Source organism: Camelus dromedarius, chromosome 20 (assembly GCF_036321535.1).
Source record: "Camelus dromedarius isolate mCamDro1 chromosome 20, mCamDro1.pat, whole genome shotgun sequence".
Classification (NCBI taxonomy): domain Eukaryota; kingdom Metazoa; phylum Chordata; class Mammalia; order Artiodactyla; family Camelidae; genus Camelus; species Camelus dromedarius.
In genome coordinates, this window is record NC_087455.1 from 12,903,415 (window position 1) to 12,929,457 (window position 26,043).

General features: G+C 44.0%; 3 protein-coding genes across 21 annotated transcripts in view; 2 read left to right on the forward strand and 1 right to left on the reverse strand.

Moving 5' to 3' along the window:
• MTSS1 (MTSS I-BAR domain containing 1) overlaps nt 1-7,757 on the forward strand; it is a 152,250-nt gene extending 144,493 nt beyond the window's left edge. For 3 of the 12 annotated variants that reach the window (XM_031439593.2, XM_031439595.2, XM_031439594.2), the window contains 4 exons: nt 728-847; nt 2,986-3,159; nt 3,495-3,657; nt 5,001-7,757. In XM_031439593.2, the coding sequence (XP_031295453.1) occupies nt 728-847; nt 2,986-3,159; nt 3,495-3,657; nt 5,001-5,701 (1,158 nt within the window). In that variant the 3' untranslated portion in view covers nt 5,702-7,757. Of the gene's footprint in view, nt 1-724; nt 848-1,700; nt 1,896-2,985; nt 3,160-3,494; nt 3,658-5,000 lie in introns of all 12 variants that reach the window. The other 9 variants (XM_031439589.2, XM_031439591.2, XM_031439590.2 and 6 more) reach the window with 5 other exon arrangements.
• Nucleotides 7,758-9,373: 1,616 nt separating this feature from the next.
• NDUFB9 (NADH:ubiquinone oxidoreductase subunit B9) lies at nt 9,374-15,995 on the reverse strand. Its single transcript, XM_010988776.2, has 4 exons — nt 15,837-15,995; nt 13,075-13,267; nt 12,374-12,487; nt 9,374-9,599 (listed from the first exon to the last, which is right to left on the reverse strand). Exons 1-4 carry the CDS (start codon nt 15,935-15,937, stop codon nt 9,468-9,470), a joined length of 540 nt encoding a protein of 179 aa, XP_010987078.2. The 5' UTR covers nt 15,938-15,995; the 3' UTR covers nt 9,374-9,467.
• A 48-nt stretch (nt 15,996-16,043) lies between these two features.
• TATDN1 (TatD DNase domain containing 1) overlaps nt 16,044-26,043 on the forward strand; it is a 30,312-nt gene continuing 20,312 nt past the window's right edge. For 2 of the 8 annotated variants that reach the window (XM_031439601.2, XM_031439602.2), the window contains exons 1-4: nt 16,044-16,096; nt 16,509-16,631; nt 22,221-22,286; nt 22,869-22,918. In XM_031439601.2, coding sequence (XP_031295461.1) covers nt 16,075-16,096; nt 16,509-16,631; nt 22,221-22,286; nt 22,869-22,918 — 261 coding nt within the window. In that variant the 5' untranslated portion in view covers nt 16,044-16,074. Of the gene's footprint in view, nt 16,097-16,508; nt 16,632-21,099; nt 21,218-22,063; nt 22,137-22,220; nt 22,287-22,868; nt 22,919-26,043 lie in introns of those variants that run through there. The other 6 variants (XM_064476856.1, XM_010988774.3, XM_064476859.1 and 3 more) reach the window with 4 other exon arrangements.

Genomic DNA, 26,043 nt, shown 5'->3' on the forward strand with positions numbered 1-26,043 from the left:
AATCAGCCTGAAGAGATGTTTTCCCAACCCAGACCTCCTTTCTCTAATGTCCCATGTCTCGGCAGGATGCTTCCAGGTCTCTCCCTACAATGGCCACCGGAAAGATTGCCCTAACCACGGGCCTTCACTGCCCCAGACCCCTAAATCACTCCCCAGGCAGAGAAACCTAAAAAATGTGTTTTGTGAAGATGCAGCTTTGTGGCTGAAATCCACCCCCTAGCAATCCAGGGGTTGGACGTGACGGTGGGGAAGCCCAGGAATTGGAGCCATTCTAGGCTGACAGGGAGCAGAACCCCAGCTGGGGGTCAGTCCTCCACTATCAGTAGCACCTGGGCACTGACAGATATAAAAGGCAGGGCATCCTTCAGGAGAACACAGGGAGCTCCAGCACCTCCACCAGCCTCTGCTGTGCCTGGCCATGCGACACACACGCACACGCACGCGCGCGCGCGCACCCGCCTCCTGGGGGGCCTACAGGATGGTGCGTCTGGAGCTCCGGGTTCTCACACCTCCTTTCCAGAGCATGGCAGCCTCTGTGTGGGTGCAGCTTTGGGGAAAAATAACCATAATCCTCTGCTTCTCTCATCCTTCCCTCTTCTGTGTACCTGTCTGTCTCTCCCTCTCTCTGTGCGTGCCCTTCCCCATCCTGCCCCTACTTTTTTTTTTTTTTTTTTTTTTTTTTATTACCGTTCTTTTTTGGTGGCGTATGGTCCCTCCCCTGCAGCAGAACTCGTCCAGCTCGGCCTCCTCCGAAGCCTCGGAAACCTGCCAGTCGGTGAGCGAGTGCAGCTCGCCCACCTCAGTCAGCTCAGGCTCCACCATGGGCGCCTGGGCGTCCACGGAGAAGGTGACTGGCTGGGGTCCCAGCCTCTCCCCCGTCCCCTGCCTGCTGCTCCCCATACAGCCGCAGGAACCCAGAAACTCACGGTCTCCACCAAAAGCAGCCCCTCTTGGGGACAGATGGAGGGACAGGGATGAGGGCTTTTTCCATTACGGGTACCTGGCTCCTGAGCAGTGACCTTGCAGTTGTCCAGAGGGAGAGGAAGGGGTTTGGGGAACTCAGAGGTGTGAAAGCTTCTTCCCAGAACATAGATGGTCATCCATCTCTAGTTGGTCATCCATCTCCCCCACCTTGCCCTCCCCTGCACCCCGCCTGCCATGGCCTCCTTGTCACCATGCCATTGGATGTGACATTTCACTGTGTCAGGGGCTTTGTGCTTTCCCGCCTTTTAGTTTGCAACCTCCCCCTTCTCATCCCGATTTGGAATCTGCTTCTTAACAGTGTGATGATTTTGGAAACTTGGAATGAACAGCTTCAGCTGACGCTTTTGAATTTCCAAATTTGCCTAAAGAGATGAGCAAATCACCATCACTGTGAAATTATTAGTGAAATAATCAAAACCCATTGAGAATGCTGCACATTAAGGATGCTGATTTCCAGACCCTTCTAAAACGTAGACAGAACATTTCCTCAATCGAATACTTAACTTGGTGTCAATAAACGTGCGTTCTTTGCCCCGGGGCTCTTCTCTCTCACATCGTGGGTCATCCATGAGCAGCAGAGCCCCGGTGTTTGTTTTGTTTATAAATATTCAGGTCTTCCCCATCCCTTGAATGTCAATGCCATCTTGTATCCCCCCACTCATCCTGTTATATTAATTTTTTTTCCTTTTTTCCTTCCCTTTTTTTTTTGTTTCCAGTTGTCTAACGGGTTTTCTCACTGTAGTTTATCAAGTGAGTCCCATGTGGGGCCCGTAGGGGCGAGCCTTTTCCCTCATTGCCTGCCCGCCTCCCGCCTGCTCCCTCGGGTCACCTCTGTCCACCTTCCAGACTACGCTCATTATTACACCACTGGGCCCGGCATGCTCCCGTCATCTCAGATCCCTAGCTGGAAGGTTTGTGTCTCCCTCCCTCCCCTTGCCCTCTCTCCCCCCTTCATCGCCTCTGTGCTCACTCCTCTCCTGCCCCATGGTTCTCACCCTCTCACCCCCTTCCATCCTTTCACACTCTGCCTTCTTCCCCAGAGCACCTCCTCCCTAAGGAAGTTCCCACTGGGGAGAACCAGGAACCAGCAGGCAGCTCCAAGATTGGGTTTCCACAGGGAGCTGAGATGGGAGGGGCTCCTTTTCCCTAGACTTTCCCCTGAGTCCCTTCCTGGGCCGTGGTAACAGAACCATACCCCAGAATATGTTGGGTTTATTATATCTTAAAAGTCCATGCAGACTTTATTTTTAGTCTCAAATGTTTATATTAAAACATGTTTGATTTAATACAAAAAAAATTTTTTATATCATTTCCTAGCAAGTCCAATTGATGCCGGGAGGATATTCTATTTTGAGAGGAGGTCCCAAGTTTGAATAGGTGGCCTGCAGTTTGAGCAGGTCTTGACTTCATCCCTCACAAGTGTGGTGCGGATCCCTCAGATTCCTCAGTCTTTCTTCTGACCCAGGGGCCTTCCCCTCCTTTGTGAGGACCTCAGAGGGCACATTCTATAGTGCCTTTTGTGGTTGTTTCCCTGAGGTGAGGTTCAGCTGCAGGGAGTGACTGAGGTTCCTTTAGTGCCCCCTCCACTCAAGAGATGTCATTTGGGCCCCCAGGCGGGGCAGGGTGTCGGGTGGAGGGGGTCCTCAGACGTCAGAAGGGAGGGCTGTCCCTTCCTTCAGGGCTCTCCATTGGCTGGTGCCTTCAGACACCTTAGGCCATTGGTCAGCAGGTTGGTGGCTGTTAACTAAGAGTCTCCCACAGGCTACCTGCCCTGTTGTTGAGGGATTTCCGTCTTGGGGCAGATATGAGGAAAAGGGAGCTACCCAGGGGGCCCCCTTCTTCTAGAGTCAGGTGAGGGCACAGAAAGGCCCGCTGGCCTGTCCCAGCCTGGGCCCCCCTCGAGGGGCCTGGCTGCCTTCTGTGGGTGGGCAGCGGTCTGGAGGTTCCTGGCCTCCAGGTGGAGGCAGGGGCCTGGCGCCTGACCGCCCTTGTTCCACTCAGGACTGGGCCAAGCCAGGACCTTACGATCAGCCTCTGGTGAACACCCTTCAGCGCCGCAAAGAGAAGCGAGAGCCAGACCCCAGCGGGGGAGGCCCCGGTGCTGCGGGGGGCGCGCCTGCCGCTGCTGACGAGGCTCAGAGACCGCGGAGCATGACCGTGTCGGCCGCCACCAGGGTGACGCTCTTGTTCTCTGCAGCTGGTCGGGCCCCTCCGGGCCTGGCGGGGGCCACGTGCTGGCTGGCATCTGGAGGGACCCGAGCCCCTTACGCCCACTCCCTGCTCTGCAGCATTTAGGAGGCCCCCAGGGAAGGCCTTGTGTGGGAATCAGACTCGTAGAACTTTCTAGAGTCTGGGGAGGACCCAAGCAAGCTGACAGTCCCCAGGCCCACAGACAGTGGTGGTCACGGGAGCGGAATAGGAGTCCCATCGTGTGCGGAAAGGCTTTGGGGATATTGGATGGGGGACTCACTGCCCTGGTGGCTTGTCTGTCTCTTTCCTCCCGCCTGCAGCCTGGTGAGGAGATGGAGGCCTGTGAGGAACTGGCACTGGCCCTGTCGCGGGGTCTCCAGCTTGACACCCAGAGGAGCAGCCGGGACTCGCTTCAGTGCTCCAGCGGCTACAGCACCCAGACCACCACCCCCTGCTGCTCTGAGGACACCATCCCCTCCCAAGGTAGGAGGCAGCCTGGGCTCTCCGGCCGGGCTTCCTGAGCGGCTCCAGGTGAGGAAAGGCGGTGGCCCTCCCTGCGGGGAGGAGACAGATGTGCGGAGTCCATCCGGCCATAACAGAGCATCTTGGAATGCTCTGGAGGGCTTGTCTGTAGTTACCCGTAGCTGTCATCCAAGGAGGTGGCCGGACTTTCACAACTTCGCTTGTTTTTCACCATCAGGGTACAGGGCAGTTCCCAATTTGTACACAGACAGGTGCTGTTAATGATAATGGCATCATTTGTGTTTTGGCACTTTTTGCTAAGCACTTTATTTTCCCATTTAATCTTCACAATCACTTGTGTAACAAGTATATTTATCCCTGTTTTACATACATGGAGGTGAGGTTCACTCAACTGATAAGCAGAGCTAGAGTTTGAATCTTAGGGTTCCAGCCAAATTCTCTGTGAACCTGCCTCCCTCATTCCCCTCCCCAACACGCACGCACGCACGCACTCCAGCAAGATGGCAGTCCGACCACCTGGAAAGATCTGTGAGAGTTGGCCAAGCCTGTTGGCAGTCCGTCAGTCCAAGACAGTGGGTCTCAATGGAGGGCAGTTTGGCTTCCCAGGGTACATCTGGCCACATCTGGAGACATTTTTAGGTGTCACAACTGGAGGGGATGCTACTGGCATCTAGCAGATGGCCGGGATCTGCTGCACAGCACAGCCCGCACCCCTCCAGCACAGACTTCCCTGGTCCAGATATCAGCAGTGCTGTGTTCAGAGACAGGCTCTAACATGTTTAGTCCATGCTTTCCCCTCCCACGTGACCCCATTTTCTGAGAGGAACTGAGCACACCTCACTGATGGAACCTGTCTTTGTGCCTTGTTTGGGGGGATGCGTTGCCAGTAGCTCCGTTGTTTTTCTAGCCCTCATCTAACAAGGCGATCGTGAGGGAGGCAGTAGGTCAGTGATGGTTCTGAGATTTGTTTCTCGTGCCGTATTTCAGGTGGGAGGGTTTGTAGACGTTATTTCCTCTTTCCGCCTCTTTTACTCCTCCTGGTGACGCTCGGAGGTGTCCTGGCAGTTTTGCGTTCACTGCTCAGCAGTATCTGAGTGCGGGCCTGCTCTGCCCAGCACTGCTCTGGGTGCTCAGGGTTCCCTCGGTGAACAAGACAACGACCCCGTCAGGGACTTCATAGATGGTGAGGGTACCTAAGGATGGCCCAGGTATCCCAGGGAGGCTTGGGGTGAGACGGCAGTGAAGTACCTGGCCTCTCTCTGGCGCCTTTTGTCCTCCCAACACAAAAGAATCAAAAAGCACAGCCTCTGCCTTGGCGATTTCTGATCAAATCCTATAATCAGTTTCAGATTACGATTATTTCTCTGTAAGTGGTGACCAGGAGGCAGATCAGCAGGAGTTTGACAAATCCTCCACCATTCCGAGAAACAGTGACATCAGCCAGTCCTACCGACGGATGTTCCAAGCCAAGCGCCCAGCCTCGACTGCTGGCCTCCCCACCACCCTCGGACCTGCTATGGTCACCCCAGGGGTTGCAACCATCCGACGGACCCCTTCCACCAAGCCTTCTGTGCGCCGGGGGACCATTGGAGCCGGTCCCATCCCCATCAAGACCCCTGTGATCCCTGTCAAGACCCCGACCGTCCCAGACCTCCCTGGGGTGTTGCCAGCCCCTCCAGATGGGCCCGAGGAGCGGGGTGAGCACAGCCCCGAGTCGCCATCTGTGGGTGAGGGCCCCCAGGGTGTCACCAGCATGCCCTCCTCCATGTGGAGTGGCCAAGCCTCCGTCAACCCTCCTCTTCCAGGCCCAAAGCCAAGCATCCCCGAGGAGCACAGACAGGCGATTCCAGAAAGCGAGGCCGAAGACCAGGAAAGGGATCCCCCAAGTGCCACTGCCTCTCCAGGCCAGATCCCAGAGAGTGACCCTGCAGACCTGAGCCCGAGGGATGCTCCGCAAGGAGAAGACATGCTGAACGCCATCCGAAGGGGCGTGAAACTGAAGAAGACCACGACAAACGACCGCTCAGCCCCGCGCCTCTCTTAGGCTCACCAGAAATGCTGCCAGTGGGGAATGAACTGTTTAATTAATAAAACCTAATTTGTCTTGATCCATTCCAATCTATAATCAAACAAAAGATTTTGTAGGCAACTCAGAATATAGCTCTTTTGAAAGTACTCAACACCTTTAGATAAGAATTAAAAGCAACATATGTAACTGACATAACCTTGATCTTTTAATTTGTAAATATTGACAGTTTTCTTTCTGCACATTTTAATCTTAGTTTCCCTTTTGATTTTTCTGAAGGTGCCAAATTCCATTTAACTTTTTTACAAGTCTTTGTAAAATTTTAAATGCATAAAGGGGGGAGGTCGGGGCAAGGGAACCACGAAGTAGTTAATTTCAGAAAAAAAGGATAACTATAAACTTAGCTTTTTCTTTTCTTTTTTTTTTTTTTTCCTGCAAGCTTTTGTAGATGCGTTGTAGTAGTCTGGCTTAGAAGCAAATTCAAGTTATTTTAATGTACAAACAAAATGGATACAGGGGTAAAAATCCTCATTCAAATCTACTATGTTCTGGATGAGAAAAGCAGGAATCAGTTGATGAGCAATATTCGGAGTGAAGTAAATCTGGAAATGGTAGACTGTGTTGGGATTGGGGGGAGGGTCGTGGGAGGGGCACACTGTCAACATAGCCGATCCTGTTACATTTAAGAGTAGCCTCGTAGGTTGAATTTCTAGTAGCTTCATGGTAAATGCATCCGAATAAGCCATACTGGATTGCAGTGTTTGTTTCTGTAGGGTGTTTAAGGACTTCCTTCCTCCCACGATTCCTCTTGACTGCACACAGCACCCACCTCCAGTCCCGTGCATGCTGCTGCCACCGGTAGACATAGAATCCCCCACTTCAGTTACTCGTCTGTTATACCCACTTTCATGGAATCCAGATACATCCAAAAGGGTAAGGCAGTTTTAAAAATGTGAAAACATTTAAAATGATAGCAGGGAATTCTTAGACATAGCAAATGCCTTTTACGTAACTGTGCCCAGCAGGCTGGGCACGTTGAAAAGCCCAAATATTTTGAAAAAACTCAAGCGGATTTAACAAGGGTAACCAGCTGGGAGTCTAGCAACTTGCCAATGTGTTTACCAATCTGGGGGCTTGTTTTTCTTACCTTCTTTTAAATAAATGGCAGTTAACTGGCTTCATTTTAAACATCAAAGAGAGGAGGATTTACTTGTCACTGGGAATCTGACCACTATACTGTCCCTTTTTTTGTATCCTAGGTAATGTTTTCTGGAATGGATTTATGTCTTTTCTTTAAGTGAAAGTTAAATTTGTTATAACACCCATCCCCTAAAGCCAACAGAGATTTGTAGATTTAAAGGGATCATGTACGGGGAATGCGGTGGTGTTTTTAAAAAAGATAGCCAGCTCCTTAGGAGTCAGGTGAGTTGAAATTGCTCATTTGAGACTGAACCTCTCAAGGAGTAGGTGGGTCCCACAAATCCTGCACATCTCTGTTGGTTCTTATTCAATTACATAATCTTATGCTTTAATACATAACTGCATTGGATGTGAAAGAAACGTACCTGTATAGTCATTGTTCTATATATTAACATTTAACACTGCTGTGATTGCTCAAGAACATTTTATGTTATGGCTTTAAAGCAAAGGCATGGTTATTAGAAACTATTTAAGCTTTTTTCTTTGAAAAACAAGCTCCTTTTACAGAATATAAGCAACAGTAGTGCCTGTGGTTTAGCCCACCAATCTTGATGACTAAAAGTAGCTGATGCATTGTGCATATGATGCTTGAGATGGTTTTTGCAGAAGCAGAAATCACTGCAAGGTAATTACAATAGATAAAAGTGGTATTTTAAACCTTTGAAATAAATGGATGTAACTGTACCCTTGGTACAGCTTTTCACTTGTTTAGTTTTTAAACGTTAGTATAATCTGAATAAATTTAATATAAAAAGTTGCCAAATTCAATGTAGAAAGAATGTGACAAAACACCTTGGGTAGTTCTGTTTGTGTTTTTGCATATTGTAAAAGCAGTGTCACAGCTAAAAATAAAGAAATTGTTTCTAAAGGTAAATTGTTGTGGTTTAGTTGCTAGTTTGTACTGAGAGTTGACCTCTCCCTGTGCAGTTTTTTGTTCTAAACTTGTATAAATAACAGTTGTGTAACGTGTCTCCCTTCTATCTTGTAACAGTTGCTTCAGCCTACATTATAAATAAAGAACCACTAGAAAAAAAAAAGCCCTGCATTTCAAGTCTTATTAAAATTCAGGTGGAGGTCTTGGTCAAATGTTGGAAGATGTACCGAAACTCAGATTGAGCTAAGAAAACTAACAAAACATGGTTTTTGTGATGGTTATGCACCCTAAGAACATTAGTTGCCTAAACTAACAGCTACAACGAGTTATTAAGAACTAAAACTAGCTGGGTTTAGCTGAGTTTTAAAAATGGCTTTACCTTAAAAAAAAAAGAAAAAGAAAAGAAAGAAACTTCGAACATTTAGAATTCGGCTACTCTTTCCTTTGAGTCTGCAGACAATCCAAGACAAGGCAGAGGAACCTAAGCTGGAAAACTAACTCCACAATAAGTGTCACATGGTACTTCAAAAAAAAAAAAAAAAAAAAAAAGACTCCCAAAAATTAGTGCAAAAGAGAAAACTCAAAAGGAAAACTGACAAAAGATGGAGGAAGCAAAGACAATTCAGAGAATGTCTCAATGGCCAATGAACATAAGACATCCAATTTTATCATAAATCAGGAAAATATAAATTAAAACCACAAGATATTATCTTATTTCTAGCAGATTGGAAAAAAATCTACAAGCCCAACCATATCAAGTATTGGTAAGAGTGTGAAGCAAATAGCAACTTTCGTATTTGGCTGGTAGAAGTGTAAGTCAACACACCAACTCAACAATGTGCTCTATGGCTGAGTAATTTTGATTCTAGGTATATTGTCCTAAAGAAACTCTTGCACATATGCAAGAATATATATATATATACACAAGAATGTTCCCTGACAGTATTTTTTATAATAGGGAAAGATTATAAACCACCACAGGGCCAAGAACAGGAGAAAAGATCAATGTACTATGGAACAGCCAAATATTCCACATGTAATAATTGTATGGCAACTTAAACGAATGAATACTACATATATTAACATGAATGAATAAAACCAATGAGTTACAAAGCAAAAAAAACAAAAACAAAAACACAAAATAAGTGTCACAAGAAAGCGTCATCCAAATAGGATGTTTTAACCCAACCATCAAACCTCACTCAAGAAAACACAACTCCATACTTACTTGCTGAATGTGTGCTTCTGAAAGTGGTCCTTTAATCAAAGCTAAAATTCCACTAGTGGAACTTCTGGAAATCTGAAAAGGTATCTTATATCCTCCATATTGGCATACCTTCTCGGCTGCTTATGCCTCCCAGCTACTATAGTTTATTTAAGCCTTCAACTCAAGTTTGTTCAACTAAATCTTCAGAGGAGACCTTCTATCTGGTTCTGCTGCATGGTTTTCCCTTGATGGCACATGTTACCAATATGATTTAATGGGGGCAGAAAAGAACATATCTGACTGACTACGTTTCACATACTATTCTACGTCTATAAGCACAACTGGTAAGAAAATGACAGTGGCCCAGTCACTTGGCACCTTGTCACTCCCCAGAAGAACACAGCAGTCGCACCATATTGAGTTATTTTATTAGGGCAAGTGTGTGTATGTTCTGTAACTTATTTCACTTGCGAGCGTGACTGGTGAGGCGTCTTCCTCTTTCCCTACATGGGTCGCTCCCGGGGCCTGGTCACAATATGCCACCACAGTGGGGGCAAATCACCTTCCTTTCGGGCTGGGGGCAAAGCTTCAGTTCTGGGGCCACCACGTGGGGCTTCCTCCTGCAGCTGCTTAACCTAGAAGCGGGTAAGGAAGGAACAATTAAAAAGGAGTCGAACTAACTGTCCAATCTCTGCTGCAGAGAAGTGTCAGCTTTGTTTTTACTGTGTCATGTTGCACACTGATCCTCACTACTGAAAAGTGCTGTGTACATACCTGCATTGTTTTTATACCTACATTTTTAACTCAGACATAAAAGCTGTTCTCCTTAAAGGTTTTCCCATTCTTAAAACGGCAAAGCTGAGAACAAAACCCTCCCACTCCACCTCTTACTCATTAAGCAGAACCCTGACAATTACCATTCCAGTCCCCCTTGCTTTGGTCCCCCACCTGTTCACTCCCCATCCAGAAACATTTTTGTGTCTCAGCTAAGTGCTCTCCAAAAGCACCATTAAGAAACCTCAATTTGAATATATTAGGGGTGTTAATTTACAAGTCCCTCGAACAGCAACCAGGACAAGAAATAACATGAAATCACAGGTACAAATGTGCTCAGTTCTGCCCCCTGTTGCCCAGCTATGCTGTTCCAGCCAACTCCAAGACCACCCCTGTCCTAACAGAGGAGACCTAAGACTCCCACCTTCCAGATGAATGATTTTTTCGAAGCTTCCTCCAGAAAAACCACTTCTGGGTTGTGGTTAACCGGAGCCTCTATCTAGCACATGAGCTGTTTAAGAATGTCAAAGAGGCGGAACAGGTAGAGGAGGAAGGATTTTGTGGGGAGGGTTACCATAGTGACCAACTGCAGAATGCACCTGCTGCTCTCCATGAACAAATACACCTCAGGTTTCCAAATACTGAGACATTTCTTAGCAGCCAGTGTCCCTCTTCTAGCTCGTTTGCTTAAATGCCCCCTTGAAAGTAATTCTTGAAACTCAGACACTGCTTCTTCACAGATCCTCCTACCCAACATACCCTGCTCCCTGCACTGGCCTCCTGTCTGCTTCCCTTCTTTATCCAGCCAGACCCCATCACGACAGTCACTCCCTTCTGAATAACTTCAAGTCCCTCGTCACTCTCAACGGTGGATAAATCGCACTGTTTATCTTCAAGCCTGCACCCATAGAGTTTGGTATTGCTAAAGAGAAAAAAATAGCGGAACAATCTAGTGTCACAACACGTTAATTATTTCCAACTTCAAATGTGCCTTTATCCTACATGGCAATCTAACTACTATCATCCAGCAAACTCATCCTCTCCCCACAATGATCACACCTTCTCCACATTCTCGAAACATGCTGTGCCCACTTCTGGGCTTTTCCTCTCATTTCACTTAAAAAAGAGAAGCCATCACATAGAAGTCTGTCATTTCCCATCATCAAAACTTCGAGCCCAAATGTATTTACAGACAGCTTCTGTCTGATGAGAACTGAGGAAGAATCCCTGCCCCTTTTAAGGCCTCCACACATGCTCAGGATCCCATCCCTCTTCTTAAAAACTTTCCTTCCATACCTTCATCTCTTCAACATTATCAGTTTCTCCCTTGCCCCAAATCTTCTAATCAGCATATACGCATCATTATCTTAAAATAATCCCTTAGCCTCCAGTTACTGCCCCATTTCTCCATTCTCCTCAGCAAATCTTCTCAAGAGTCACCCCACCCTCCTGTTGTCTCTTCAGCACTCTTTCCGTATGATTAGAAAAGGCTCTAGTCAAGGCCACTAATGCCCTTCCTGTAGCTGAAACCTCTGGATGTTATCTCCAGGTCACTCTATTCCGCCAAGTCAAAGATGACTCGGCCCCAGTTACTCTGGAGACACTTTCTCTTGGACTCAGCCGTCACACCTTCCTGACCTCCCCTCTCCCGGGCTGGATGCCTCTCAGGCTCCTTGTCCTCACCTCTAAAAGCAGGAGCTCCCAAGACTTTTCTCTCTACTCTAAGGATCTCATACATTTCTGTGGCTTCTCCCCCACTCTTTATCCAGTTCCTTCATTAGGGGGAGGGCACCCAGAAGAGGCCATCCACTCCCCATTCCATGGCTTTTAAAACAACTGGTAACTCAAATTTCTACTTCAAGTTCAAATCTCTCCTTTGGGCTCCAGATTCCTACATCCAAGGTCACCCTCTGACACCTGCACTTGATGTCTTGCAGGATTCTCAGATTTAATATTCTTAAATTTAACAAATTTAACACTGACACTTAATTGTCCCTCTGACTTCTGTTTTTTCCCCCTCTTCCCTATCTCAATAAACACCACCACCAAATTCCAGATGTTGACACTTAAAACCTGGAAAGCATTCTTGATTCTTCCCTGTCCTTCACATACACGCACCCTCCCCCCACCCCGATCCAATCACTTTCCAATCACTTTTCACATCCCTCCAATTGAAACCCTGAATCTACTTTCTTCCACATCTACTGCATCCATCCTATTGCTGGCTGCCGTAATCTTTAAACTATTACAGTAACCCCAAACTGGTCTCTCCATTTCTCCCCTTGCCCTCTCTAATATATTCTTCACACTACAGCAAGACTGAGCATTTTAAAATATAAATCAGACATCATGGCCGAAACATACCCAAGGAGCTGGTGGAGAAGACTAAGGGATAGTAGGATATAGCAAAGTCAGGCAAAGGACTACAGACGGGAAGGAGCGAAGCTTATTCTAAGACGGTTGTACCCGTTACATTTAACACACTTGAAAACAAAAGTATTATCTGAGAGGCAAGGGGCCAGAGTAACTGTCAGAGCTGGAGTCTGGACCTCTGCACGTGCGGAACAAAACCTCAGCTCCTTCCAGTTGTTGACCACGTGGGCAAACTACATGGTAAGACGCAGGCAAGACTCACCTCTCGATCCCAGCTTTCTCTCCGCAGTTTCTTCCACTGCTCTCTCTTGGCAAAGTAATCAGGATACATTGCCTTCTCAGAAGGATGCCAGTCATCTAAGCACCACTCGGGAACCTGTCAGGAGAGGAAATCACAGCGTCATTCCACAGGACACATTTACATGCCACGGGGAGGGCCTGCTCAGGAGACAAGAAGAAGACACAATTCACGGTGCATTTTTATAACCATTTCAAGGATTGGATGGTTTCTGACCCTAAGCAACGAACAGCAGAGGACAGGCAGGAACCAAGATAAAGGAGAATGCCTTAGAGTGAAATAGCCTAGGGTGGAAAAACAGCTAGGTCAGTCCAAAGTGAACTGGTATCATTCCTCCCCTACCCAAGATCTCTAAATACCCAGAGTGGCTTTATGTTATTTGGAAATATCCCTTAGAATTCCTTAGAAATACTAAGCACCAATTAAAACGAGTTAACTTTAAAGTCTAAAAATAAGTTATCTACCAAGTCCTTTAGCACTCTGCTTTGCCAAAAACACCCTGGAGCTGAATTTGGAAAGAAAAGTTTTGATGGCAACTGGGAGAGAGAAAACTGACACCTGAAAAAACATATAACTATCTGAAAAGAAATCTAGCAGCTCCTAAAAGGGCAAGCGGTTTCCAGGAATGATGTTTGGGACTGGAGACACCTGTGGTCCTCACCTACCTTGTAACACTCGTATCTCTCATAGGAGGTGCCCCCAGGAGACTCCGGGAAGATGTATGGCTGAGGATGCTGACTGTGCCAGAATTCTTCCTCTGCCTCCCTCAGCAGCTGGGTGGCCTTCACCATGTCCTTTTCATTCTTATGTTCATCAAACCGGGCTCTCATCAAACAAGCAAAATATCGGTATTTGTCCCTTAAATCAAAATGATTTTGGACTTTAGAAATATTACCTACTCAACTGGGCAGTATTACTGTCTGATGAGAGGTTGTACTTCCACTAACGCCTTTCGGGTGAGAACTGTGACTTCCCAGCACCTCCCGGACCCTGCCAATGGAGCAGCCACGTTATTATGCCGGCTTCCTTGGCAGCCCCCAAACACCAGCAGCAAAAATACTGTACTAAATACAACCTAAGCCCTTTCCCCTCCTCCCCTCCAACAAAGGAAAGATGACAGTTAGCAAAATAGAAGCTGCAGCCTCTGTAGGATCGTTCCACATTAATTCAATGACAACTTACTGAATTTCCTCCTGCTTTGTGCTAGGCCCTGTGCTACATTCTGAAGACACAAAGATGAAGAAGGCAGGTATTACATGGTGGGAACAGTGTTACTCAAATCAGACAGACTTGGTTTTGAATTCTGACTCTGACACTAGTTGCATGACCTTAGGCAAGTGTCAGTCAGGTTCTAGAAGAAACTGTGGGCAGAGATCATTTAGGGGACTTTGACAATAATCCAGGCCACAGATGAGGGCTTGAAGCAGGCAACGGGGACAGATGGTGGTAAGAGAGAAACATTTATTTAGACTATAAAATTATGAGAGTGGGCTCTCAAGTCAGACTGCTTAGGACTGAATCTTAGCTCTGCAGTCACCAGCTGTGTAATCTACAGTAAATTACTTGTGGTCTCTAAGCCATGGGTTCCTCCTCCATGAAAGTGTTAATAACAGTATCTCTATCTTACGGTTGTCCAAAAGATTTGATAAGCTGAAACATAAACACACTTCAGACAGTGCTTAGTACATCCTCAGTGCCCAACGTCAGCTACTAATATTATTACAAGGGAGAGAAAATTTACAAAAATCACTGTCCAGTTGTACATAGTGTACAAGTACACACATCACTGGCAGAGAAGTTGTGACAACTTGAAAATAATGCTAAGACTTAAAACTGACTGGCTGCATTACCAGTAGTGCCATTAGCTGATGCAGGGAATTTGGGAAGAGAATCAACATGAGGTAGTGAAAAGTTTCAGAGAACTGTAGGTAATCAAACAAATAGTTGGAAATACAGCTTTACAGACAAACGAGCGTAGATGGTAACTGAAGTCCCAGTGTTCGATGAGGCTGCCCAAAGTATACACTGCAATAACAGAGGGCCTAGGACAGATCCATGCAGAACAAATAGCACTATGAGGGCAAAGGGAAGGGAAAAAATCAGGCAAGTACTGAGAAAAGATGTCAGTGAGATTTAAAGAAACGCTGAGTTAGTGTTATCATAGTAACTACTTTTAACCTTTCCTAAAAAGCTATGAACTTTAATATTCTCAGATGTAGTTCAGCACTGCCTGAAGGAATTCTCGATGGCTTGACTTCCTTCATCTTTAAAAATTGATAATTCTCTATGTTATCTTTTTGTTTATACATCCATCTTCACCATTAATCTGTAAGTTGCTACAGCTGAAAAAGAAGCCTTATTAATTTTTATTTATTCATCAGCCAGCACAGAACCTGAACTGCAAATTCTGTCAGATGAATCAATAAGGAAAAATTAAGGAAGTAACTAACAATCTTACAACCCTCTAAACCTGGCCATCTTCCTGCCTAACAAAGAGAAATAGGTTGAAGACTTTACGATAATACCAAACATGCAATCTGGGCTTCAAGGATTCCCTCCACAACTCTTCCAGATGTACTCAGTTTCCCACTGTTTAGAGGTTTTTCCCAGAAGCCCTTCTCCTGGGACTAGGTTTTAGGATTCTGCTAAGGGAGTTAGGAGGCCTTGCATTCACACAACTTGGGTTGTCACCCCATCGTGCATTCATTGCACCTATGTCATGAAAATCTATGTTTTAAGACTATATTCCAAGGCTAGTCACAGATGGACAGAGAGAGGAAAGGAGAAAATTATGAGTGAGGTTAAGGAATTATGTGGGATGTGATGGTAATGAAAAAGACTGGATGAAGCTAAAAAGAGGAAAGCTGATGGCAGGGGTGATGATAATGCTTTGGAGTTAAGACACCTGAGTTTTAATCCTGGCTCAGCCACTTAACAGCTACAGGGCTTTTAGCAAGTTACTCTCTAAGCCTCTATTTTCTCATCTATAAAATAAGGCTAAATAATCCCTAACTCCCAGAGTTGTGAGAATTGAAGAAAATATGCATATATTATTACTGCTAATATTAGGAACAAGAAGGTCATGAAGAAAACTATTATTTAGTGAGAGCTGGAGGCATGACAATCAGTTTTAGGCACTCTGCTTTATTTCCCTTAGTCGTCATTCAACCCTCTGCGCTGGTTCCTGCATCCGTTTTCTTGATCAGAAAACTGAGGCCGGGGTCAGATAAGCAACTCTTCAAGGTCTTGCAGGAGTGGGGAACCAAGCCTGCATTCGAACCCGGGTCTAGATGCGGGCTCTGCCGGGCTTGGGGCCGCCTTCCCACCCAGTCCCCGAAGTCCTTGAGCCGCCGGGTCCCCAGGGCCTCTTAGCCTCCGTGGGGGCCTCCGGGGTTCCCTCCCCACGCCCTGGGTCCCCCTCTCCCACCTGTGGATGCACCACGACTCCAGGTGGCGCAGCGCCCGCTTGTAAAGTCGCAGCACCTTCTGCTGGTGGGTCAGGTATGCCGCCGACGCCAAGAACGCCATGACGGCCCGCTCACCTTCAGCGGCCGCGGGGGCTCCCGGGAAACCGGAGGCTGGTTGCGAGGGGGCGGGACCTCCGGAAGGGCGGGGCGACCGGCGACCACTTCCGCTTCCGCTGGGGAGGAGTCGGAGCCGCAGTCATGAGTCGCTTCAAGTTCGTGGGTAAGAGTTTCCCCGCTTCTTGCGCCTTTTTTTCGACCTCCGGGCGTCGTTCAGGGGGCCCAGAACGTGAGCTCTTAGGCTCTTTGAGGGCTGACAGTGCACTCCGTGGAAGAGGGCGCGGGGAGGCCTCTGCGTACTGGTAATGTCCTGGATCTCAGTCTGGGTGCTGGCTTCACGAGTTTGCTTATTTGTGAAAATTCACGAGCTGCAGTTATGACTTATGCTCTTTCCAACATACGTGTTGTATTTAATAAAGAGAAAAGGGGAAACAAAACGACTAAAATACAAGAAGAGGTCAGTCACTATAGTCCCCTCCATCTCACGTGCATCTCCCGTCCCTTCCTGTCTCCGTGGTGGGGAGAACGGCTTCGAGGGACCTGTTCACTCACTAATTCGTGCGTTCATACCACAGCTTCTGAAAGCATCTGGTGGGCCAGGCACTGGCCTAGGAACACTGGGCACAAAGATCCGGTCCCTACTCTGTTGGCGTCGCAATCTGGTGGGAAACTGGAGGACCCAAATGGGGGAGAAACAGGTGATATTACTTGGCAAGTGCAACAATTCATTTAGCACCGGTAGAACGAGAGGGAGAATTCGATAGGAACTAACAGAGGAAGCATATTTAGTGCCAGGCACTTAAGAAAACCTGGGGGACGTCGTGACAGCTAGGATTGGAAGGGTAGCTTGGGACTTGAACATCTTGCTGAGTTTAATTTTTACTATGTATAGAGAGTAGAGCTTCACTGAAGGCTTTTGACGAGGAACATTCATTAAGTAAATCACTGAGTGCCAGTTACGTATTGGGAGCCTTGGCCTATGGGATAGAGCAGGGAATAAAGTTGGGCATGATCTTCGTCTTTGTGGCGTTTCCAGCTACTTGAAGGTGGAAAATAAGAATGATCACACCTCTGCTTTAGTAAATTAATCCTGAGATTTCTTAGGTAGGTTTGGTGGGGGGTAGGGAGAAGCAGGGAAGCATTTCAGAGCTTGAACTAGGGCACTGGAAAAGGGAGAGAGAAATGGAAGAGTGGTATGTATGCAGCGTTTAGTAGCTGAGTGTTTATGGTAGGTAAGGGAGAGTGAACAGAGGTTACTCAGTGTTGGAATAAATACCTCAATATGAAATGGAAGCACAATTAGTTTGGCAGTGGGTGGGAGATGTGAGATCTATTTGTATTAGGTTAACTTTGAGAATCTTATGGAACATCCAGGTGGAGACATTTATTGGGCAATTGGAAATGTCTGGCACTCATGAGAGAGGTTAGGATTATAAAATTTGATCTGAGAGTTATTTTAGGCAATATTTTTTCTAAAGACAATGATGTGGAGCTATAAAAAGACTCTAGTGGTGCAGTTTTCAGATTGGAGAGGTATGTACAGTCAAAGCAAATGCAAGGGAGACTGTTGAGTGCCACAAAAGAGGTTTTTACAAATGTTCTGGGAGAGCCTGGGCCTGGGGTGGGGTTGGAGGGTGGGTAGGCCCTCAAAGGTTGTAGACACTTTCAAGTGTGGTGAATCAGCCTCTTTGCTCCAATCTGTGATATAATTGATGGGGGAAATGGGAGAAGAGCCATGAAACGCTCCACAAAGAAAAGAGACTTTTTCTTTAAAAAGGTTTGTGTTTGTAATAAAAAATTAGGTCCCTGCCTCAAGTCACGTCTCCTTAAATCCATCCTCTGTGTAGCCTCCAGAGTGGTCTGCATAAAAATCACATCAGCTACATTTTTCTCCTGCTGCAAATCTGTCAGTCCCCATCCTCAGGATACTTGAGGTGCCGTTATCATAGCATACAAAGCCCTTTTGTGGTCTGGTCCTGCCCACTTTTCCAGCCTCATCCTTTTTAAGCTTTGTAAACACTTGGAGGTGGCTGTTTCTTGCCTCTGACAGGGTTTTAGAGTGGCAGGTTGGGGCCATAATGTCCCCTATGCCTCTAATGTTCTACCAACTACCATCTTGCCTGGTTGCTTTTACTTGTTCTGTAAGACTTCATAACTCTACCCTTTACCACATTATTTTATAATTAAATATTTATGCATCTGCCTTTCCTGCTAGACCATGCTCTTCTAAGGCAGACAGTTGGTGGTATTTTGTTTCCCAGGGGCTTCGTACAATAACTATTTAATGGAAGTATGAATGAGTAGGTGAAAGAATACGCATAGTTTTAGTACTAAGGTGGTAAGTAAATTGATAAAGGAATCTGAACCACATAAGCAGAAAAGACTTCTTAAAAGAAGATAGGTTTAACTGGAATAAATTTTTTTCTGTATGATCTTTACTTTCACTTTCCAGGTAACCAGTGTTTAAAATTTAAAGTATATCCTTCCCTAAATAAAAAAAAAAAATTATTTTTATTTTTTCATTAAAAAATGTTTTTGTTTTCTTTTTTGTTTGTTTTTTCTTTTTTCTTCCCCTAAATCTTTAATAAATTTATACAGAATCATAAAAATACACAAACATCAGATATTTTTGTCTTTTTTATAACAAAAATGGGATCATACTATATATGCTTTGTTATGTGACTTACTGATAGTTAATATTTATTCCATGCCATTTAAAAAGTTCTGCCCGTGACCCACTACACACATTTCTCTGCCTGTAATAGTCATGAGCAGTACTTTGTAAAAGACTATATTAGACCATGGACAGCTGGTCCAGGAACAAGCCTTTACATGGAACAGTTGCATGAAAAAATTAAACCAGTGTTACAAAAGCAGCCTTAGATTTTGATTTAGGACAACTGACTATCCCCAGGTTGTAATCCTTTTACATTTCCCCTTTCTCAAATTGCATAACCTGTGGCTGCCCCTTACAGCTACACCCAGTGTTTCTAATATGGGGAAGGAGGGCAGGAAGCAGAAGTGTGTATTTGTGTTTTATGGGAAACATTGCTCTTTCCTAGAGGACACTTCAGTATTGTGTCTTAGGTTATAATCGAGACTAATTTCTGTGACATTGAGTATCTTGCCACAGGTGGTTATATCCACAGTCTGACTAGCAGTAAGAATCTGTGCTTACTCATTGCAGAGTGATAGAACTTGGGATGTAGATTCCCTTTTCAGTGGAAGCTCCCTTTTCAGTGTTGGCCCATCCTTGCTCTGAAACTCACCCACCAAAGTTCACCTACGGGCATAGCTTGGAGTATAACCCAGGGGTGTGTAAATCTTGATGCAGTTACAAAATTTCCTTGGCTGTCTTGTGTTTATCTCTGAAATAATATATTGCCCTTTTTAAGTTAAAAGATATCTTATCCTCTAAATCTTCCAGAGTGAAATTGATACTCGAGGGACTCTCAAGCTGTTACACATCCTCTGGAACACTGCTAGCTTGAGATGCACAGATTTAGATGATTCCCATTCTAGTAGCCTCTGCTCCTATTCCCAGCAAGTGAGCCGGTGAGAGAGCAGCTGACAGTAATTAGTAACATAACTACCTCTTGGGGCCAGCCAGCTGGGGTCTCTTAGGGTCTAGGATTTATCTGTAGTCGTGTTCTTTTAACAGGATTCTGATCCTACCCTGTGTCCCTAGAAGCAGGCTGGTTGGGGCTGCTGGCCATCTCTTACCCATTCCATTTTGCTATGGACCCTATTTTCTATTCTTTGTCTTGGATTCCCTTGGGCAACCTGGTCATTCATTCATTCATTCTACAAATATTTACTGAATCTCTACTATGTGCTACCTGGTATGCTAAAATGCTAGGACTCGGTGGGTAGAAGCTCTGTCACAGTCTAGTGGTGGAGACAAACAGCTTTTTAAGTGGACTGGTGACTATTTACCACAGTGACAGAAGAGGGCACTGAAGAAAAGGAACATGGTTCTCTGGGCATTTGGTGAGGAACAAAACTTAGACTGGGAGGTCAGAAAAGGCTTCCTTGAGGAAGTGACACTTGGACTGAGCTCTGAAAGACTGAGTTAAGTAGGCAAAGAAAGGCAGGGGAAAGTTCCAAACAGAAGAGCCTCTGCAAACATCCTGTGGCAGAAGGGTGCATGGCACTTTTCAGGAACTGAAAGAAGACCAGTGGATCTGGAGTAGAGAGAAATGGGGAGGGGACTGAGGCAGGAGGGAAAACAGTATAGAATGAGCTAGAGATTTGCAAAGCTGAGATCATACTGTGTTAAGGATGTGAGTATCAAGGGTGACAGTTAAGAGTACCAATATCTGATTTATGAATGAAAAGAAACCTTGGGTCAGGTGGAGAACAGAATGGAAAGAGGCCAGAGTAGCATTCAGGTCAGAGTTGTTGCTTAGAGTGGATAATAGTGGAGAGGGAGGAGAGTGCACAGGCTCAAGAGGGTAAAAGATGAAATCCCCCTACTTGGTATATACAGATTGGGAGAGAAGGTGATACCATAGATTGTTTTAGTCCATTGGGACTTATAACAAAATATCACAAACTGGATAGCTTATTAACAACAGGAGAAACAACAGAAGATTATTTCTCACAGTTCTGGAGGCTGGGAAGTCCAAGATCAGGGTGGTAGCATGATTGTGTTCTGGTGGGGACCCTCTTCCTTGTTCACAGCTGGTGCCTTGTCCCTGTGTGCCCCATGGTGGGAAGGCTGAGGGATCTCTCTGGAGCCTCTTTTGTAAGGTGGTCTTGTCCAAAACAGTATCCAGTCCAGAGCCAGGCGTTTGAGTGTCCTTTACAATTTTTTAATCTAACACAGAGGATGGCCAACTTTTCCTTAAAGTGTTACATAGTGTATACTTTTTAATTTTTCAGCCCATATGATCTCTATTGCCACTACTCAGCTCTGGCCTTGTCACTCAAAAGCAGCCGTAGATACTATGTAAACAAATGAGTTCAAATAAAACTTTTTGGACACTGAAACTTGAGTTTCTTAAAATTTTTACATGTTGTAAAAACTATTTTGATTCTTTTTTCAACTATTTAAAAATGTAGAACCATTCTTAGCTCAGAGCAAACAAAAATGGGCAGTGGCTCACAGGCCATAGCTTGCCAACCCCTTGATCTGGTGCATTTTTTCATGATACTGTCTTACAGAAGCAGCTTGGTTGGCTGTCCCCCAGAAGTCCTGTCTTCTGAATTTGTCTGATTGCCCTGTGGTGATGTTACATGCCGCTGAATGAATGAATCCCTCAATATTCCCCCCTGAGCAGAGGTAGTGATTTTCCACTTTGCTGTTTTAAATTTCTGTCATGACCTCTGTTTTTCAAGCTAGAAATTGATGTTTGTACAGGATTTAATTTTTTTTTTTTAGTTTATTGCCAGTAGGCATACTTCTGACAGGAGTTTTTAAATTGCAAACTGTTACTGCCACTTCTTTGTGCTCCCACGCACAAAGCTGTAAAATAATTATTTACAGACTTAAGTGTATAGAGCGCCTACCATATGCTAACGGTTTTGCTAGGTTCTGACGATACAGCAATAAAGATGCAAAGCATTGCTTCCCTTGTGTTGCTTACAGTCTAGCTTATTACATCCCAAATTGTATTTGTAGCTTCCATATAGACTGTAAATTCCTGGAAGGCAGGGATCACCTTCCGCAAAGACACCGGAATGAAATGTCCAGAATACAGATCTTAGAAGCCATCAGTGCTTCTTGCTGCATCTGATACAAGCGTCTGTAACAGCTGAGTCTGCCCCTTTCTGGCCACTCCCTTACCTACATTCTCTCCATCTGACAGAACGGCCTGTGGCTCTCCACGATCGCTATGCTGTTTCGAGCCTGGGATGCTTTGCTCCAGCTTCCTCTTATCCGCAATTTCCTGTCTTTACTGAGTAACAGTAATTCATCCTTTAAGATTCAGTTCGAGGATCCCTTCTTTTTGGAAGACTCTTCTGGGCTAACTTCCAGACTAAGTTGGGTGGTCCTCCTCTGTGTCCCCCAGTGCCAGTGTCTACGTGTGATTCTTAATTGTCTGTTAGTAAGTCTGCCTTCCCAGTTCTGCAGTGAGTTTCTTGAGAGCAGGACTTAGACCTTTCATTGTTTTTCTTTGTATCCCAGGTGTCTAGCACAGTGACTGACAAACAGTAGGCGCTTAGATTTTGTTTGAGTGAGTGAAGGTGTGAATGAAAAGGTTAGTAAAAGAACCTTTAATTTAAAGTAAAAGATTCAAATGGAGGCTCTTAATGATTAGAGATTTTATTTTTGCTTTCCATAGATATCGGTATCAACTTGACAGATCCTATGTTCAGAGGAATTTACAGAGGGGTTCAAAAGCACCAAGGTAAATGTTTCTTTATTAAAGTAAACAATTTTTTTTTATGAAGACAGATTTTCTGCCTCAAGGGAGATCATAAAAAGCTTAATCCAAAAAAAAAAAGCTTAATGTACTCTTACAATTGAAATATTAAAGGATTTATTATGCATCTTGAATAAAACTATAAACAAAATGAAACGCATATAAGCTGTATTGGTAAACCATGATCATGAACATTTATAAAACACCTAGTAAAAGTGTTAACAAGCCCTTCTTATAAACTTCTGTAGAAATGTATAACTTTGCATATAGAACTTTAGATAACCATGTGCATAAAAGCCAAACAAACTCTTCCCTGTTATGGTCAAAAGAATAAAAATACAATGGATAAGTATTCATCTATTTTGCCTTATATGGATTTCTTTTTTTTAAGGTATTCCTGGGTCTGTTCTTATTATATGATAAACACTCATGAAATAGTATGGATTTGACTTTAATTTAGTAAATGTGATTGTTTCTATGTATTTTTCTTTCAATAAAGGATAATTAAATTATAGGAAAGTGAATTTTTATTTATCAGGTTTTCTTAATGTGGTGTTCATCTTACAGATGACTTACAGGATGTAATAGAGAGAGCTGTTCAGATTGGTGTTAAAAAGGTAACATTTCATTTTTGTCACCTTTATGATTTTTTTTTTAAGAAACTGAATTTTGCTTAAAATACTGTAGAATAGAAGAGAAGGGGCTAATGCCACTCAGCCTTCTTGAATATGTATTGTCAACATGTAATATTAGCAAGTTAATGAAATAAAATATCAAAATATTCTGTTCACAGTGATTTAAGTGACATAGACCCTGTGGGTGGTTCTTCCATTTGATGAGAAATGTAGTAAATGGCAAAATCTCCTTGAAAAAGTTTTTTAAAACCCATTTGAATTACCAGGCTTCTTAAGAGGCAACTTTTAATAAATTTTGTAACATAATTTAGCATTTGTTAGAAGTAGGCAATCATCAAAAAGACAATGTATCTGTCACCAAGTTTAGCTTTTACAGTGTATAACATTTCAAATAACTGAGAGGACACATTAATTTTTATGGTAATAATTTGATTATCAGGAGAATTCCTACTACTTTTAGAGAGTTGTAAGCAAATGAATTTTAGTTGTGTCAAATTCTTTGAATAGGTAATTTCTTTTTAATTAGTATTTTTTTTTAAAGCAAGCTAGCCCATACATGTACACAAGAAATAAGATTAAATTCCATAGTGTGGTTATCAGGACATTAGCAGCTACTGCTTCTAAGTTAAATAACCTCAGTTTTAAAAAGTGATAGTGTTGACTAAATGAGTTCTGCAGTCACCGACTCTAAAATTGTATTAGTTTTTATTCACAAGTAGTAAGAGGATAAAAGTTTACAACATTAACTTCTCATTATGTGGTAATTCTCTGCTTGGTAAATCACTTTATAAAATGCTTTTCTGCAAACTCGGAAATACCAAGCTCCTAAATTTTGTCAACTGAAAAAATTGCACAACCTAAAGTTGAGGATCATGTTTTATTCTGAAGACTTGCTAAGGACTTAAGCCCAGGAGACAGCCTCTCAGATGGTTCTGAGGGACTGCTCCAAAGAGATAAGGGAGGACGCAGGATATACAGGGATTTTTCAAAAAAAAAAAAAAAAAAAAACCAGGTAGTGGAACATCAAAAGATTACTGCTAATTAAAGGAAAAAAACCCTAAACATCTCAAATTAATGAATTTAGCAGTTTTCTATGTATGGGAAGATGCAAGAGTCTGGGCTCATTGAAATCATTCCTTTGATATACACCTTAAGTATCTAAGGTCAGTATCCATTTTTCTCCACCAAAATGCCCTCGGAGTATACAGTCAGGGGCAGCCACAGGGGCTGATGGCTTGATGGCCACAACATCCTTTGTTTACTGATATGGCAGGAGACATTTTTTCCGTGTACAGTTTTCATGTGTCATCCATGTATAGTTTAATCTTAACATTTATAAGGACATACACACAGACTTAGGAATGACAGAACTGAAATGAAATTTACTTGGACATGGTTCCAAATTGAAATTTAATTCAGCACCTTGCTGTTATGTGGTAGTGAGTAAAACCACGGTTATGGCATCACAAACCTGGTTCCAGCCCCAGCTTCATTCTTCACAGCTTTGTAACCTAGGGTGCTTCGTCTCTCTAGACTTCAGTTTTCTCATCCCTAAATCAAGGATGGTAATGCCTAATAAGTAGAGTTGTCATGAGGGTTAAATTAAATATAGAATGCAAAGCACTTGGTATTGAACCTGGCATAAAGTGAACAGCCTTTATTATGCTCACGGTGGAAGCTACCATCACCATCACTGTAAACTGGGAGAAGAAATTATGTCCCCTAGTCTTGTCCTTACTTTTTCATCTATTTGGAAAAGTTACAGGTAAAATTAAAGGTAGCCTTGATTAGAAACTATTTTACATAATCGAAATACTGGATTTGGGATCCTGATCTTAAATTAGGTAATGTTAGTAAACAACAGTTTTCCTGGTACTTTTGTTAGTGTCTTATATGCCATGTTTTACAAGCAGTTGAGGATTTCATTATGACTCTGTGTTCCCTAAATAGATACTTATTTTCCATCCTATTAGAAGTTTGTCACTATTTGAAAATGTCTGTTTATCATTTGCACCATCTCTTGTGTTTTGTATGTTGTCTCTTTAGGTGTGTACCTAGAATGAATTCTTCACTTTAGCTGAGTGAGCCTCTAGAAGTATGCTTTAAAAAATACACATCAGTGTGTTTAAATCACTTCTTCAGAAGACAGTGCGCTTAAGCAGCACTGCCTCGGCAGTTGTCATCAGCACGGCTCTTGAGTGACATTTTCCTTTTAGCAGATGAGCAGAGGTGGTGTTCTGACTGTGGTGACTCTGATGGCCATCTCTGTAACGGTGCTTCTTTGCCAAGAGCTATGTGTTTCCTTGCAAAGAATTTATCCATATACATTAATCCCGTGATTTCCAAACTTTTGGTCTCAGAACCCCTCCATATTCTTTTATATTATTGAGGACTCCACAGAGCTTTCATGTGGGTTTTATCTATTGATATGTATTCCATTAGAAATTAAAACTGAGAAAAATTTAAAATACAGTTGATCTGTGAATAACACGGATTGGGACTCTGTGGGTTCACTTAGACACAGATTTTTTTCCAGTAGGAAATACTGCAGTACCATGTAATCTGAGGTTGGTTGAATCCGTGGATGCGGAACCCTAGATATGGACGGCCGACTATAAGTAATACGTGGATTTTCAGTGGCGCCCCTAACCTCCATGTTGTTCAAGGGTCAACTGTATCTATTCCTTAATTCATTTTAAAATAACAATAGACCATTATATAACATAGATAGCAGATTTTTAGGAAAAGTATTTTCTAAACCAAAAACATTCAGTGACATGAGTGGAATGTGTACTTTTTTTTTTTTTTATATCTCTTTAATGTCTGGCTTACTAGAAGACCTCTGAGGTTTCGTATCTGTTTCTGCAGTCAGTCTGTTGTGATGTCACACATCATGTAGCCTCTGGAATACCTCACTGCACACGCATGACGGGTGACAGTGAAAAAGGCAAATAGCATCTTAGTATTATGATAACAGCTTTGACCTCACATATCCCCTGGGAGTCCAGGACCACACTTGGAGAACTGTTACGTCAACGTTATTGGATCTCTATTTTTTTTTTTTTTTTTGTCTTTTTGCGGGGGGAGGTAATTAGGTTTACTTATTT